This window comes from Diplotaxodon limnothrissa, linkage group LG4 (assembly GCF_057381915.1).
Source record: "Diplotaxodon limnothrissa isolate DT_005_m linkage group LG4, D_limnothrissa_male_GT1.1, whole genome shotgun sequence".
Taxonomy (NCBI): Eukaryota; Metazoa; Chordata; class Actinopteri; order Cichliformes; family Cichlidae; genus Diplotaxodon; species Diplotaxodon limnothrissa.
In genome coordinates this window covers 27,173,871-27,190,090 of record NC_140599.1, presented here as the reverse complement: position 1 = coordinate 27,190,090, position 16,220 = coordinate 27,173,871, and the positions used below count along the sequence as shown (strand labels likewise).

The 16,220-nt window shown below is 39.5% G+C and overlaps 2 protein-coding genes across 2 annotated transcripts; both read right to left on the bottom strand.

Moving 5' to 3' along the window:
* Positions 1-136: 136 nt before the first annotated feature.
* On the bottom strand, positions 137-12,430 carry kcnh4a (potassium voltage-gated channel, subfamily H (eag-related), member 4a). The gene is made up of 16 exons (XM_085352722.1): positions 12,355-12,430; positions 7,919-8,152; positions 7,628-7,759; positions 7,368-7,501; positions 6,704-6,956; positions 5,638-5,795; positions 4,959-5,166; positions 4,393-4,587; positions 4,111-4,310; positions 2,986-3,235; positions 2,664-2,878; positions 2,369-2,374; positions 1,675-2,030; positions 1,507-1,586; positions 1,292-1,365; positions 137-1,093 (listed from the first exon to the last, which is right to left on the bottom strand). Exons 1-16 carry the CDS (start codon positions 12,428-12,430, stop codon positions 137-139), a joined length of 3,528 nt encoding a protein of 1,175 aa, XP_085208848.1.
* A 1,988-nt stretch (positions 12,431-14,418) lies between these two features.
* Positions 14,419-15,856, bottom strand: hcrt (hypocretin (orexin) neuropeptide precursor). Its single transcript, XM_085352721.1, has 2 exons — positions 15,524-15,856; positions 14,419-14,784 (listed from the first exon to the last, which is right to left on the bottom strand). Exons 1-2 carry the CDS (start codon positions 15,854-15,856, stop codon positions 14,419-14,421), a joined length of 699 nt encoding a protein of 232 aa, XP_085208847.1.
* Between the last annotated feature and the right edge of the window lie 364 nt (positions 15,857-16,220).

Below are 16,220 nucleotides of genomic sequence, written 5' to 3'. Positions count from 1 at the left end.
AATAGTTGATTGAGAACTTGGCTAAATAACAATTTATTAATTTCAAACTTCACACCAGATTTCTTGGTAAGGTACTCTAAACATTACGTCAGCTTTGTTATTTACTCGCTGATAGCACAACCAGATAGGGATGTCATCAGTGTGGCCTTTCTTTCATATCAAGAATGCTGTCTCCTGTGGAATGAGACTCCATGGTCTCTGTCCTCTCTTTATAAAGTGAAGCTTTACTGTCCATGTTTGGTACTTGCTCCATCAGAGAATTTGCCAGATCCTGTGTTTGGTGGACAGGACTGGATCCTACCGGATCATTCTGTCTGGAGCCTTCGACAGTACCTCGCTGGTCCTCGTATCCTGCGTATATCAAAGTGTGGGCTCTTGATGGCGTCAAAGAGCTAAAGGCAGTGTGATACTGTGGTTGGGCTGAAGGAGTGGTGGATAAATGTATAGGTGTCTGGGATTTGGTCTGATTATGTGAAGAATCCGAGTTGGTTTGAACACTTAGGGGTGGCTGGGAGTAGCCACAGTTTACTGTAGAACATAAGGAGTGGGTGCTGCTTATTGTGTGGATTTTTGCACTACTAACCACGTGTGAGGCCTGAGAACTTAATGGGTAGCCACTGAAGGCAGAACTGATACCCAGGAGCGATGGACCTCCATGGGCATGAGAGGAGGTCATGTAAGGAGAGCCTGGAGATGTTCTGGGTGTTTGGAAAGGGCTAGAGAAGCACTGAAGCCTCTGAGTTGTGTCTCTGTCAGAGCAGACCAGGTGTGAACAGGATGGTATTGTGCTTGACGAGTACAGCAAGGCGGAACTGGTGCACTGGGAGGGTATTCCACTGGAGTGCCATATATTTCTAGTAGGATGGCTAATCATTTCATGAACAGGTGGTAACTCAGTGGAGATATTTAAAGGGACATCCGGTTGCCAGTGGCTAGAAGTTGTCACACTTGGGTTGGGGAGCACCTGAGTGCCACATGAACATGTGGAAGCTGGAGAGTTATTGTGGAGCATTGTCATATGAGAATGCAGAAAATGTATTATGTCATGGAGTTCCTTGGCAAGGTTGGAAACATCTTGGTTTAAGTTGTTTACCTGAAAGAATGAGAAATAATGACTGTTTATTCAAAACTGTTAACTGTTTATTTGTAACTGCTATCATGTTAAGTTGATATGAATTCAAGCATTAACTGATTAGATTCACTTGGTCAAAGGTAAAGGTTACTGTGTCCTCACAAAACACATTTGGGCATATTTCAAGGAGCAGCACTTTTGCCTAATAAGGGAACATACCTCTTTGCTTAGCTTGCTGACGCTCTGTCTCACTTCTTCTGTCTCAAGAAACAGGCTACAGATGTGTAACCGATCTGAAAAAGGATTTTTTTTTTTAAAAAGTGAGAAACTCATCTAATCTGTCCCGACTTTGGGTTATATTTAATGTCTAGTCCTGAATAGAAAGGCTTATATTTACAATTTCTCATTAATCATGCAGTTTTCAGACACTTTACCTGCAACATTAGTCTTTGCCTCGCTCTGTTCCATATTAAACTGAAATGTGTGATCATTATCCTCAATTCCATCCACGACCCTGACAGTAAGACAAATGGGTGTTATATTAATTTAATTATATGCAAACAGATTATTGATATTTGACCAAAGGAGAATGAATAGGTCACCTGGGGCTGAGGTTCAGAGGACTAATACAAGAACCGGATGGCATGAGTTTGGCAGGCCGATGGTTCAAGTCTAGGTCACTGGTAAGACTGGGTAAAGGAGATGGAGAGAGCTCCTCGCTGAAAAAAGGTTGTGGGGAAGGACTACAACCCCTGCTTCCCTGAGCAGGTGATCGGCAGAGCTGCAGTGCGCAGATGTGCCGGAGCTCCTCGCCCAGCAACGTGCTGAGGCAGGGTTGATGGACAGGGCTGCCCATACTCTGTAGTAGAGGCAGTCTCTGGTGCTGAGAGTATTTTACGTGGTCTGTATGTTTTACATCAGCTCCTTGAATGATATAGGGTAGTTTATGATCCATAAACTGAGGAGAAAAAAGATGGAAAACTCAATGAAGCCGATTGCAAAGATTTGTGCATGATTTTTGTTTGGGTAATAGATTTGTTTGCTACAAAAATTCTTAGTCTAGTGATTTTGATAGTGTCAGAAATACTTCTCTTGTAGGATAGTTTTAATTAAGCTTAGTGTTTTTCTTGATGACTGGAGTGTAGAAACCATATATAGTACATGCTGTTTGCTCCATTTCTCTCTGTTACCTAGCAGCAACTGGAGCATTATTATCTCAACTATAAAAAAAAAAGGCATTTTAAGTGTTTTCATATCTACATGACATTTATCAAGAGAATGCAATGCAAGCCGGACTAATCCCTTAAGCTAAGACAGATTTAACTATGGCTGTATCAAGCATGTCAAGGCTAAATTAATCATCCTAATGAGGCAGACATACCTGAGACTGCCTGGGTGTCAGCTGAAACCGTGTTACTCCCTAAAGGCATGGAAGTGAAAATGAACAAAGCATTACACTCACACTGGAAACTGAACATGTAAAGCGTTCCATATAGCATAGGTATGTTTGTACACCATATTCTGAATTGTGGTGCATTCGAATGTGTCTCATTCTGAGTTTTATTCCATTGCTTCAAAGTAAATGTCTTACATCAGCTTCACTGCCTTCTCTCAAGTTGTAGGTGAGATTGTGGTGGATGTCCAAGCTGAACCGACTGCAATACTCTGGATAAAGCCCCAGGACCTCCCTCAAAGCCCTGACACTGATGTACTGCAAGTCGCAGTATGTCAGTGCCTTCACATCTGCATTGGTCTTGATCACCTTGTCATGCTCTGGTAGGTCAGCCCCTATGAGGTCGCCTTTGCCTGTAGGGATTGTCACATAAGCATAGTATGTGTAATATGTCAATACACAGCTAATATGTAGAGAAATCTGTATGAGATTAACATTAAAACACTGGGTGCACACTGACCCAGGATCGCTAGGACCATGCCATCTTTCAGAACCTCCAGGGAACCGGAGCACACAAAGTAATTAGCTTGTAGGGCATCTCCTTGGCGAATAAGATATTCCCCTGGTGCACAGAAGGAAGTTTTGATGTGGAGGGAGAGGGAGCGCAGACACCCTCTGCTGGCTCGCTCAAACACAGGCAGCTGCAGTATGTCTTTGTTCAGATGCATGGTAATGTCAGCTCGCAGTTCATCTGGGAAGTCATGTAACAGCTAAGAGCGAGGACACGATAAAAATAAGAACCGCTATTTAATAGTTAACCACCGTACCGGTACTTAAATGCATATAGAGCTTTGCAAGACACAAATTACCCTCTTTTTTTAAGTACTTGTAATTATCAGCTCATTGTTCACCCAGATATTCTTCTCACAGAAACAAAACTCCACTGCCTTCTTGTCTTGCTACATTTCGGCTTGATAAAACTGGAATATTGCAGTACTGCATTTACGTGTTTCCTGTAAAGTCTGTCCCTCCTCTTGTAGTCAAAAATCACCAGGTACTCTCCTTTTAAAATACTTCAATCTTTTTGTTTTAGACAATTACTTAGAGATATTTGACTATGCAATAGTGCTACTAAGAAGCCTACACATATGGTATGGTTAACCACTCCTAAATTAAACAAATTAAAAAAAGGGCAGACTGTGTTTTTAAAGACATGATAATACTGCCAGCATGTTCTCAGAAACCAGTGGCTCTCTCTGTTACCTTCAACACTGAATTAATTATCTGAGGATACTGATGGTTGGGGGTGTTAATGAGTGCTCTCTCTATTTCAGCTCCAACCCTTGTAATTACAGGAACTTCTCCTAGATAGGCTCTGGCAGTATACTGAAATTCTATTTGCAAAAAAGGACTATCTACTTAAAGAACTGGAATAAGACTCCAGAGAATCTGAGGTGCCCGATATTTTAAGAATGGCATTTCTGAGTGTAGAATAACCAATATCCAAAAAGAATAGACATATTCTTCAGCTACATATTAAAAATGATGCATTCTGCCAGAAAAATAACTTATTATGTCCAAGCAAATATTTTTCATAAACACAAAGAGCCAGGAGAACACGGCTACAGTGTGATTCTTTACCCACCTCATTGGTGTTGATTCCATTGTTGACAGACCAGGTGGCCTGAAAGTACTCCAACATCCTTTGCTTGAGCTGTTGAGGTAGCCGATGCACACGGATGAAGTCCTTGAGATCCTTCATGCGGGTGTGGTAGAGGGAGCGACGTGAGTACATGCGCTGGATGATAGCAGTCACGTTGCCAAAGACTACTGCATGCATCAGGGCTGGAGGTGACAGAAATATGGGGACATTCTTGAAACATTTTTCATATAGTTGGGAATTTCCTGCCATGTCCTTTAAACTCACCTCCCATCAGCATAATACAGATGGAGAAGATTTTCTCTGCATCTGTATTGGCGCACACATTCCCAAAACCAACACTTGTAAGGCTGCTGAGGGTGAAATAGAGAGAAGCAATGTAGGCGCTAGGCAAGGATGGACCACCCACGGTGCTGTTGATGTACGGCGTCTCCAGACGTTTTCCCAGCTCCTGAAGCCAACCTGGTGGAAGAGGTTAGAAGGTTGTTACGTAGGTCTATCTGAGTGATTAAATTAACTTTTGTTATTCTTTTTTAATGGTTGAACTTTTCTGCTGTCGTAGGTGATATAATACATGATATAATATAGAATGACATAATGTGTTACTGGTGATATAATGTAATCATTTCTTGACCTACACTTCCTCTGAGGAAACAAGCTAGGGGATGAAATGATGCTGAAGCATTCAAGCATTAGCTGAGATGTGCAGCACTGACACGGCGATGTTGCCAAAAAAAAGACACCTAATTTGTCTCAGTAAAGCAAACGAGTGAGGGAGAATATTATACTTTTAACTGTGTGGGACTATTCAAACAAAACTGCAGTGTCCTCACCTATGTCCCAGGTTACTGGGTCACCGCTTTCTATCTCCTTGCGTCCAATGATATACCAGACACAAGCCATCCAATGAGCAAGCAGTGCAAACACAGACATGAGCAGGGTCAGGACTACAGCGCTGTACTGGGAATATCGATCCAGTTTTTGTAACAGCCGTAGCAAGCGCAGCAGACGGACTGTTTTCAACAGGTGCACCAATGAAGTCTGGAAAAGGAGTGGAAAAGTACAACATCAAAGATGCAGATTAGTTTATTTAGTAGTTTTGCCGTTCAAGGATCTGTATGAGTGTGTTTAACTTGTGACACATCCCCACTTCTCTGTTAGTACCATCAAATACTATCAAAGTTAGAACAGCGTAATAGCTGGAGAGTTTGCAGCGGACGTCGAGCAAAACAAAAATACAGTTAGGGAGATGACTTTGTGCGTCAGCTGAAGTTGCCTTTGGCAAACTAAGACTAATCCATGAGAAGTACTAGTGTCGAAGCAAGCAGACTAACAAGAATGTTCAGTGAAGGGCATGAATGTAGAAGGATAATCATCTCCACTCTCTTCTCTGGGGGAAATAGCACTATAGCATTACTCACTATAGGCTTAAAGTTAGTCCATTTAAAGACACTGGAAAGTATAAAACAAAGGTCATTTTAGATTTTCACGTATCTGGAATAAAAGTCTTACCACTGTAATGTTGAAAGCATAGAGAAGGTCAAAGGGGAGTGCTGCAATCAGATCTACAAAGAACCAGGTAGTGCAATAATGGAGGCAGATGGATCGGGTGTCGTACACCACCTGACCTGACTGACTCACAAAGGTGGTACGGAAATTCAGGAGAATATCTGAAAAGGAACAGTAAAGTTAAAAACAAAAGAGAAAGATGGCAAACCAGAACAAAGAAAACAAGATTTCACTAGAGTCATAGCCGGGGCAGTTAATATATAAAATAATATACATTACAACAATATAGCTCAAGAAGACAGCGGGATATTAGGATACAAAGCCTCATTTCAGCAAATAATTAAATCATTGTTATAGTGCTAGTTAAAGTTGCACAGATTCTATGAGTAAGGGGCGGGGGTTGCAGCCCAAGAATGTTAAACAAAGAAACATATCAAGCTGCATGTTGCAAGGACAAATAGAATTTGCAGCATAAGAAGCACAAAGCAGTTAATGCAAGGTTTCCCTGGCAATAAACCCAACTCTCTTTTGTATACTGAAAAGGCGACTGTTTGTTTAATTTCAGTAAGACTGAACTGAGGATGAGTTTAAATGAAAGAAAAAAAGGAAAAACGTGTTACCAGGTGAGCTAATTTTGTGATGGTGTCTGTCCCCAGACAAACTTGTTGAGAGACAAGAAGTCAGCGAGCCTCGTGGCACATGTGCTATCGCGCATTCTTTGGAGGAAAAATGGGACGACGTGAGAGAAATCTAATTATGATTTCTAACCTAGGGCAACAAAGACAGCCTGAGTGGGTGAGAAAAAGTAGGAGGTAGTCGTGTGTTAGCCATTGCCAGGGAAACTACTGCAGCTGCACTGGGGAATATGTTTCTTCATTTAAACTTAACATTGTTGTCTGTTCGTAATGTAAGTAATAGGTAGAAGAGACTAGTAGCTTGCAGAGTAGAACCTCTTAGAAAAACATTTTCATTTGTTTAAGGTGTTTAGTATTTCAATTTTACCTAAAAAAATATTAAAGGTTATACTACTGCATCCTTATTTTTTTCAATAAATTCAAATATATTATACCAAGAATGAAGAGCATCTCTACAGCAATGTCACTGCCTATGGTACTGCGGCTGACAAGTGGCCGATGGTCACGGTCCTCATCACGGCTGACAAAGCAGACGTTGTAAGGCACTGTGACTGCGACATAGAAAGTTGCCAGAAGGATTAACCAGTCCCACAGAGCCTTGAACATGCTGTAGTGCAGCAGGATAAAGCGGGACCTCTTCACAGCTGCCACCTTGTACTCGGGCAGGGACGGTTTCTGGAACACACTCTGAAAAGATAACAAGTCATTCAGCTTTAGACTTCAAATCAGCACTGCTTTGATATCCTTGCTTGGTGGCATAGTGATGACACAGATGGAGAGAGTAAGCTAATTTTACAAGCCTGCAAATCTCAAGTGCCCGGACTGTGTTTGCAAGTACTTTAATTCTTGAAGGGCACTAAAAGTATGACACATCATCATCATCATCATCACAGCTGTTTGAATAGGGCCAACTGCCCCTATCTGGTACACAAAGTACGTACCTTGGTACTAAATGCAAAACTCACCTGACTCAGGGTTACCTGATTATTAGCATATAAAGGACAGCTTTGTTGTTGAGTGTAAATGTTTAGCTAGTAAAAGTGCAAAACTGTGCTTTAGTTTTATGTATTTATTTCTAAGCCAGTGGTTTGCTCTCACATTAGGCAACTTCTTCTTGTTCCTCTTGGTGAACAGCCTGTTCAAGTGGTGTAGAATGGTTCTCCCCCTCTCTCTACTTTGAAAAAAGTGTGATTGTCCACTTTTTCTTCTCTGGTCAGCAATCTCTAACATTCCTGTAAGGAAAATAATACGCACTAAATAAAATTGTGTGTAAATTATGCCAAAAAATGCACATTAAATGACACAAAAAATAAGTGCTTTTGTTAAAAACTAAAGAAACGCAAGCAGCCAGGCCTCACCGTCTCTTTGAGTACAGCGATATTTTTTTCCATGTGATTCGCTGACATCTTTGAAGGATAACAGGAACAGCACAACCTCACCTTTCTCATTTTTAATTGGTACAATATCCAGGAGGCACCAGAATGGATTTCCTGGGAGTATTAAAAATGTTATTACAAAGACATTACCTCGTCAGACAATTAATTCACCAAAATGATGATTAGATCTCTAATACTGATGAAATAACAATTTTTTTTGTTGCCAAGCTCAAGTCATTCTCGTTTGTGACCGTGAGTGTCTGTGATTCTCACCATTTTTCCTATAAAAACAGACTTCTCCTTGGTACTCCTGCTGGCCTTCCAGGGCTTTGTCTACCTGTTGAATCACATTTTCACTGGTCTCAGCCCCGTGAAGGAAACGACACGTGCAGGTTTTCTGCATCACCTCTGTTCGAACAAAGCCGGTTAACTCACAAAAGCCATCGGAGCAGTAGACAATAGGGTATCCACAGCTCCCCTGAGTATTTCCCAGGAGGAAGTTACAGTCTGTGAGGAAAATAAAAAGATCAAAAATCAGGTAAAGTTATTGTGTGACCTGGAGAAACAGACATGGCGAACCGAACAGTAGGAAGTGAATAGATGTATCCAAAGTATATAGCTGCAGTTCTGAAAGAAAACATTTAAATGTGTCAAGTATAATGTTTTTTAATATAAATTTTTAAATACAAGTTCTTTTGAAGCACAAAAAGTAACTTTTCCTATCTGAGTCATTCTTTGTATTTTCAGCTCAGAACCCTGAAGTTGGCAGTTATCTAGTGTACATCAAAGAGAGCTTTGAAGTTTGCTGCTGGTGAGCATTAAGTCCAAGAATATATGCAGAGTGCCAGCTGGTCCCAGGACCTCAGTGAGACTCTGGTTCTAAATCATTTTCAGTCATTAGACATTGCACTGATGAATATTTTCCAAAATGTTTTGTCCTGTTAACCAAAAATTTCAATTACATTTCCACCAAACTATGCGGAATTGGTGGAGTTCATTTAAACTGATTGATTTCCTGGCATGGACCCGGCACAATTTATGAGCAAAGTTTAGGTTAGGGTTTTTGGGAATGCTATCCAGAAGCTTAATGTTAGCCTACTTTATCAATTCCAAAACCAATTTTGTGTGCAAACATCTTTTCAAACCTCTAATTGTTGATTTGAGGTGAAGTTAAAGTCCTCCTTTTTTTATTTTTCCATTCACTTCACAGTGAGTCAGGGTGGCTGTAGCTCAAGAGGTAGAGCGGGTCAACTGCTGGTTGGAAGGTTGGTGGTTTAATCCCTTGCTGCTCCAGTCTGTATGCTAAATATACTTGGGAAAGATACTAACCCCAAGTCGAAGATGTGTGAATGAGGGATGTTGTATAAAGTGCTTTGAGTGCTCTGGGAGAGCAGAAAAGTACTATATAAGAATCAGTCCACTGACAATGTGAATGGAAAACAGCCCCATAGTAAGATGCTGCCACCACCCTGCTTGACAGACTGTACATTACATCTTTACTCCACCAACAATAGCTCTTATCATTGTTGCCAAATAATTAATAATTTAACAGTGTAAGAATAGCTTTTCTTTGTGTATCACCAGTCAAAAAGGTGGAAAATAGAATAGCTTACCCAACTTGCCCAGTTCCTTAAGTTACAAACTGATATATAGAAATAAACTGTTTGGGGTGATGCACTTTAGACTCTATTGTAAAGGGACGCAACAACCAGATGTCTTCATCATTCAATGACTAATGGAAGTGTGCTTTCAGTTGTCCAACCCATCAATATTTAGACAAATAGACTGAGTACACTGACATGTCATCTTTTATTTGTTTATTCAAACACACTTTGATGCAAGCAAATTTAATTCCCCCAAAGTTCTTTGTTTGCTTATGTAGCAAAGCACTCCAATGATGATATAGCTGCAAGGACAACACCAAGCACCTGTACTGCGGCCAGATATAATGAGGCTGATGCTTTGTGTTCTCTCTACAGCTTGGAAAGTAAACAGAGACCGATAATAGCAGTTTATTCAGATGCATGCTGTCATACGGTATTGTATTTTAAATGATTTTTCAACCACAAAATAATTGCCAGCATCACTAAAGGGTGCTAACAAAGTGTTGCCTCCAGAAGAACACATATGCAAGGTTTTTTATTTTATTTCATTTTTTCACCTGAAGTGTCTGCACTTAATCTCATAAGAAGCTAAATTAAGATCTTCCTGCGCCTATGTTGCCATGGCAATTTGTGCAGGAAAAAAAATGGTAATGTTGCAACAGTAACCTCACTCTGATTTGTACAAAACACATTTAATAGATTTGACTAAGTCCCCTTGCTCAAAGGGGACCTGCTACGATAATCTCCTGCACCACATTTGTATTTTTGGACATTATTGGGCTAGCTGTGCATGATTTACAGTTGAAATAACCTTAATTTATCTTATACTGGTGCAAGCCCGCAGTCTTAAAGCTACTCTGACTTTCTTTTGACTAGCCACCCCTCACAAACAAAAGGTTTGAATAGCAATTGGGTCAACATGCCATGACCATGGTTAACACTGACACTCATCAAACCTCAAAATGATGTGAATCACTACAAAAACATTGTTAAAATGCAAGCATTTGTTGATTCAGATGCATTTAGTATTGCTAACTATCCACAACAGAACGTGGGGAGGAGAAAACTGCAATTTCAGCACAAAAACAAACATGTTTGATAGACTCCTTATGCTTCTACAGGCTACAGTGCACATATATCTAATGAATATTATTCTGAAAGCTTTAAAATTGTCGATTAAGATCAGTACCCTGTATAAGTTGTGAGTGACTAGATGAAAAAGTAAACTTTTCCTGCTTTCACAGGTTGACTGAACCACACCTCAAATTATATTTGATTGGCTCTCTGTCTCTTGCATATGCAGTAATTCATCTAAATTAATCTCTCTGCTCTCATGTCAGGATCATACTGCCTATATTCAGTCACCCTCACAGTATGTGATCCAACACTTTCAAATCAATTAACATATATTTTTCAACTATTCCTGGATTCCTGCGGCATTATGCTGAAGCCATCTCTTGTCAGTTGATCCTTTTACATCCTACTCAGTGACTTGATCAGTCCACCGACGCACGACTCACATACAGAGGCACTGTGGCTGCCAGATAATGAAAACATGTTTGCTGCCCAGATATGTGTAAATGCAATTCTATATCTGCTTTCTGCGGATGTGAAGGTGAGGGCAAAAAACCTCAGAGAACAGATGGAGAATTTTCAATGGCGAGAGAAACGCAATGTCTGACCTGTGCACCACTTTTCTTGTTTTCTGAAAAAGTATATATATATATATATATATATATATATATATATATATATATTGTTGATGTGTTTCTCTTTTTTTTTCACTAAATCTGATGTAGAGTAAAACTGACATGCTTGGATACTTGATGTAAGATGTAACTTTCCATGCCTGGTATTGTTCATATGTGTTTGAGTGGGTGTAACCAGGTGGATCTGTTCCATATGCTAAGGTAATAAGATTTTTCTTTCTGTATATTAAGTGTTATAGTGTGAGAATGTTGTTTCATTTCTTTGCTTCTGAGGCAGAACAAGCAGGAAGAAAAGCCACGTATTACCCAGAAACAAGAAGAAAAAAAGTACAATATTCTATGTGCTGTAGAGTGAGACTGTTAATCTGCCTCTTCATCTCATGCTAGGTTACATAAGACTGGAAAAATAATTGTGCTTTCTTAGTAATCCAAGCACATGTAAATATTAGCTTTACATTGTAGTGTAGTTTCGCATAATGAGCAAAAATCAAATCATGTCAAGCACTTGGTGCATAAGCTACATTTTCATTTGAAACTTTAATGGCTGTAATTAAATGCTAAAAAGTAATATGTTTTATTAGAGCTGGTATTTAATCAGGATTAATTATTCAGCAAAGTCTAGTGTTTAAATCCAGTAGTGTTTTCACAGTTATTAGCATCATTCTGTAACTGCCGCACATAGTTATTTAATTAACGACACTGTGCTGAGCCGGTCTTATAATAAACAATAGATTTTTCAGTAACTTTTTAAAAAGCTCATATATATATTTTTTCCCTTCTTTTTTGGTAGATTTTAAACTGAAAGAAAGATGCCAGACTTTAGCTCTAAAACTTTAATGTTGCTCCTGAATAATTTGATTTGCCTTTATTTATTTTTTTTGTTTGCTGTTGAGAAAGACCTTGACATTATTATCAACAGGGAAATATTCTAACAAGCAACACATCATCTCAACAAGTGGCTCTTCAGCTCCAACATATTAAATGGGATCTCACTACTGTTGGACATATTGATTGACAGCAGTGTTTATCAGCGCCTGTCACAGTCCTAAATTGGGTTACAGAAATGCCAATGGCAAAAATCCTAAACGCAAGCTGGGAAAGCTTCATCTTTAAAATTGATTGACCTTTTGCAGCCAACATATTTCATATATAAATGTATTATATACCATTTCTTTCAATATAAGTAATACACATTTTAAGAAGAACACATACTGATCAAAATCTGCGGGGACTAGCAGTTTGACTTGTCCAACAATATCAGTCGCAGATTCCGAATACTTGGTCTGCAGGTTAATCGATTTACTATTCATGTATATTCATCAGAAATGTAATTATCAGCATTCTTTTAAAAAATCTGTATTAATGCAAAGTGATCCCCTCTCCCCAAAATACTTACGAGTTCCATCAAAGTGATTGGCAATGGTGTCCAAGAAGGTATTTTGTGGAGCAAGGAGGCCCTTCATTACAGGCATCTTTCACCAGAAAAAAAGGTCACAGAGTCCTAGTTTCAATTAGTTTGCCACCATTCCCTATAGAAGACCCGAATTAGACTTTCAACACCGCTTCTTGAGTTTTCTTGTAACTCTTCAGTGGAGTGGAAGTTTTATATATTCTATATTGAGTGGATAAAACTACTGAAATGTATCACAGAGTTTTCCATTTCTTCTTTGAAGGAAAATTCAGAGGTTTTCCGTGCTAAAGCTCTAAAGCTTTTCTCAGCCTGAGTCAGAAGTATTCAGGTTCAGTTGTGCATCGCTCTGTGCTCAGCACTGCTCCAGTATCACAGCAAAGTCTCAGCTGCTCCTCAGTCAGTGTAACTCCACTCTCCATGAATCTTGCCACTGAGTCCCCAGCCTCTCTCGCTCCCTCCCTCCCCTTCTCTCTCGCTCCCTCTCTCTCATAGAAAAAAGCTTGAACCATCCCCCGTTCTATCCACTGAATTTATGAAATATCTCTTGCCTTCACTTTCTTTCTCACATAAAACCTTGCCTTCTCCCCAGAGAAGTTATTAGAAATAACTTTCCTTTTTCTTCCATCTCTTGCTTTCTCACGCTCTCACCTCTATCTTTTGTGAAACTCCACAATGGGAGGCAGAAGATGATTTTCTGTTGCTTAGACTTCTCACTTAAATTACCAATCATTTTTCTGAGGTACAGCTGGATCCCGCGTTAATAACACAGAAAGGGAGGTGTGTGTGCACGTTTTGTTTGCTGTGGAAGAAAGCAACTGATTACATGAGGGTAGAGGTCAAGTTGAATAAAGCACAGCATCAAGCGATTCACGTTTTTGCTCAGTGTAATAACAGTCAATTTGCTGCTAGGCTTTTTGTTGGTGTGCTGGAAGAATCTAACAGGCTGCTGTCTGTATCACCACCTCGATTTCACATTTTCTTTACTCCCCATGCATCAACAAACACCCACGCAGATAGTTGCTGTAGAAGATGCAGTAAAAACCTATACACACAAACTGACCTCGAAATAGCAGATTTCACTGGTTCTTTATGTTTCATCGTCACTTATTAGCATTTCCTCTCGACTCCATATGGTTGCATAAAGCTGTTGTGCACACAAATCCACTATATTAGTTACGCATATATATTCATACCCATGAAAATTTCTATTTTTAATCACAAACAGTTTTGTTTTTGTTTGTTTTAACCAGAGGTACTTTCTGTTGGACAGATTTGAGATTTATATGCATCTGTGTCAGTTTGGCAGATATAAAAAAATTCTTTAAAAAGCCACCAGCCGGACTGAGTTTGAGTCAGGTGCCTGGCAATGATTGCGAGCATTACAGGGAGGCATGTGTCTGTTCCAGTATTTCAAATCGGCAGACTACCTTGGAAGTCTATGCCTTTAATACCTGGTAAGGAAGCAGTTAAAAAAACAGTTTGTGCTTTATGTTTTATTCTCCCCATACTACACTTAGATGAAGCAAAATTAAATTTAAGAAACCTGAAGCACCCTACATGCACTGGTGGCTGGTTACTATTTACCTTGGGTGTGGCTGATGGATTGTGCTTATAGACTAACACGAAGGTTGTTTTTATTTTTTGGCTGGATTCAGGCATTCATCAGTGATTTTCACGTGGATAAATCTTGATTATCTATTTTAAATCTCTGGGTGTCTTCCACAGTCTGCTTTTTATCCCATAGTCCTCCCATCACCCAAGAAATGATCATTACTGTATGTGATGTCTATCAAATGCTTAACTTATTCCAGAAAATAAAATTGAGTGTTTGTCACCTTTGTATATAGTCATGAAAGTTAACAGTTGATCAGCTTTGATTCTTTTTTATTAGATCACAGACCCTTTTACATATATGTACAATATAGAACATTTTTCCTAAAATTTGGAGATCACATTCAAATTCACATTATTTCTGAGGAAAAAAAAAAATACATTTGGTGGAAGATGTGACTTTTTTCATCTAAACAGCGTCCCTGGTTTTACTCAGTTTCAAACAGGCAGGGGTGTCATAATGGTCGTTCCAGATTGAGCCATCCAGTCCATGTACTGCTCCCCAGCTCTCTCTCTGGTTCTCTTCCCCATTGTCAGAATCCCTGCTGCTTGGTTCCTGGAGCCTTGTAGGAGCTGTTGGAGTCGGCTCTGAAAGCGATACTCGTCCTCTTTTCGTTTGCCCAGAGTGAGGATCCCAGCGGCCGCATCATCCGTGAGGGCTCCACCCGGTCCCTTGTTGCCTGAGCGACACAGCAACACATAAAGGCGGCAGGGACGAGACGGTTCTCTGCAGCACTCAGGCTCGCTGTGAGCGTCACAGGCCAGCTGAGACAGTAGCAGCAGCAAGACCAATACCATGGCTTTCTGGTCAGATTAAAAATATGATTTTTAGGATTAAAGAGGTATGATTAAATAACAGAAAATGCATGAAGTGCATGTAAATGTGAATTAATATGAAATTGAATGGACAAATTCCAATGCATAATAAATATAAATCACTGAATTTATAATAAAATAATACTGAAATCTATTATAAACAATGATAATAAGCCTAAAGCACTAGTCAGTCAGTATCAACATGCCCATGCAACATGTTGGTAAGCTTAAATTTTAACCAACATTGCATTACGTACAATACAAACAGCCCCCATTTAATGATAAAGTTTATAAGCCTGAACATATATGTATATAGCCAGGCATAATTAGTTATTTCTCCTATATCATAGGGAAATTATTTCTATTCTTCTATTTATTTTTATTCCCTCACTCCAGGGTTACAGAAGAGAAGATGCTGTATAATAAATGTACATATGTATTTATCATAGGAGCTTGGTGACATGATAAAACCACATTCAGTAGGAAATGGTCAGTTAAATATTTATAGGAAAATGCATTAAATGTATTCCTCCACTACACTTGAGAATTGAATAACTGATACCAAATATCCCAAATTGTTTTTCAGTAGGCTGCTTATACCCTTAGCAGCACAAAAGGATGCTAATGTAGAAAAAGCAATTAAAAAGAACAAACAAAACAAATCAGCAAAGTAAAACCATGACAAATGCTCAACAAACAAACAAAAAAAATGAAGCTGTCTTCTTACCTTGTTATTCATTTCCATCCCAGCAGCTTGTTGGAACTTGGTGGGGAACCACAACATCTGCTCTGTTGTCTGAAGGGAAGTCATCTGGTCCCAGGGGTAGAATGAGTGTCTTTTATATTGTCCTGTGCCATCCATCCCATCAGTCCTCTGGACGTCATTTAGACCAGTGACAAACGTAGCACAAAACCACTGATTCTCTCTTTTTTTTGGGTCTTTGCTCATTTGAAGTTTGCTGTAAAGCTTTCTGCCATTAATTAGCGGCCTATCCCAGGTCATCTCCAAGACGCCTGAGTGGACCTTTGATGCACTGCAGGTATGTTTTTGTGGCTGCATGCTAAAGGTTTATTAAGACATACCATTACAATGACTGGTGAGGGGCTGAAGTCTATTAGCAAATATATATATATATATTCTTTTTAAAAACGGCTGCCCTTTCTCTGCTCTAATGACAAGTTCATTCAAAGTCTATGCTAATGAGGATGCATGGACTTTACTCTCTCATAGTGAAAGCACTTCACAAGAAAAGACCTAGAAAAAGACTTCCGGTAGGGTGTCAGGCATGTCAGACACATCTGTGCACAAATGATCTGCTTTACAAATCGGGGAAAATTTGCAGTAAAAATAACAAGATAACAACTCTTAAAAGTTGTTTTTATCCTCACAACCATTTACTTAATGTTTGTTGCCATCTTATGGA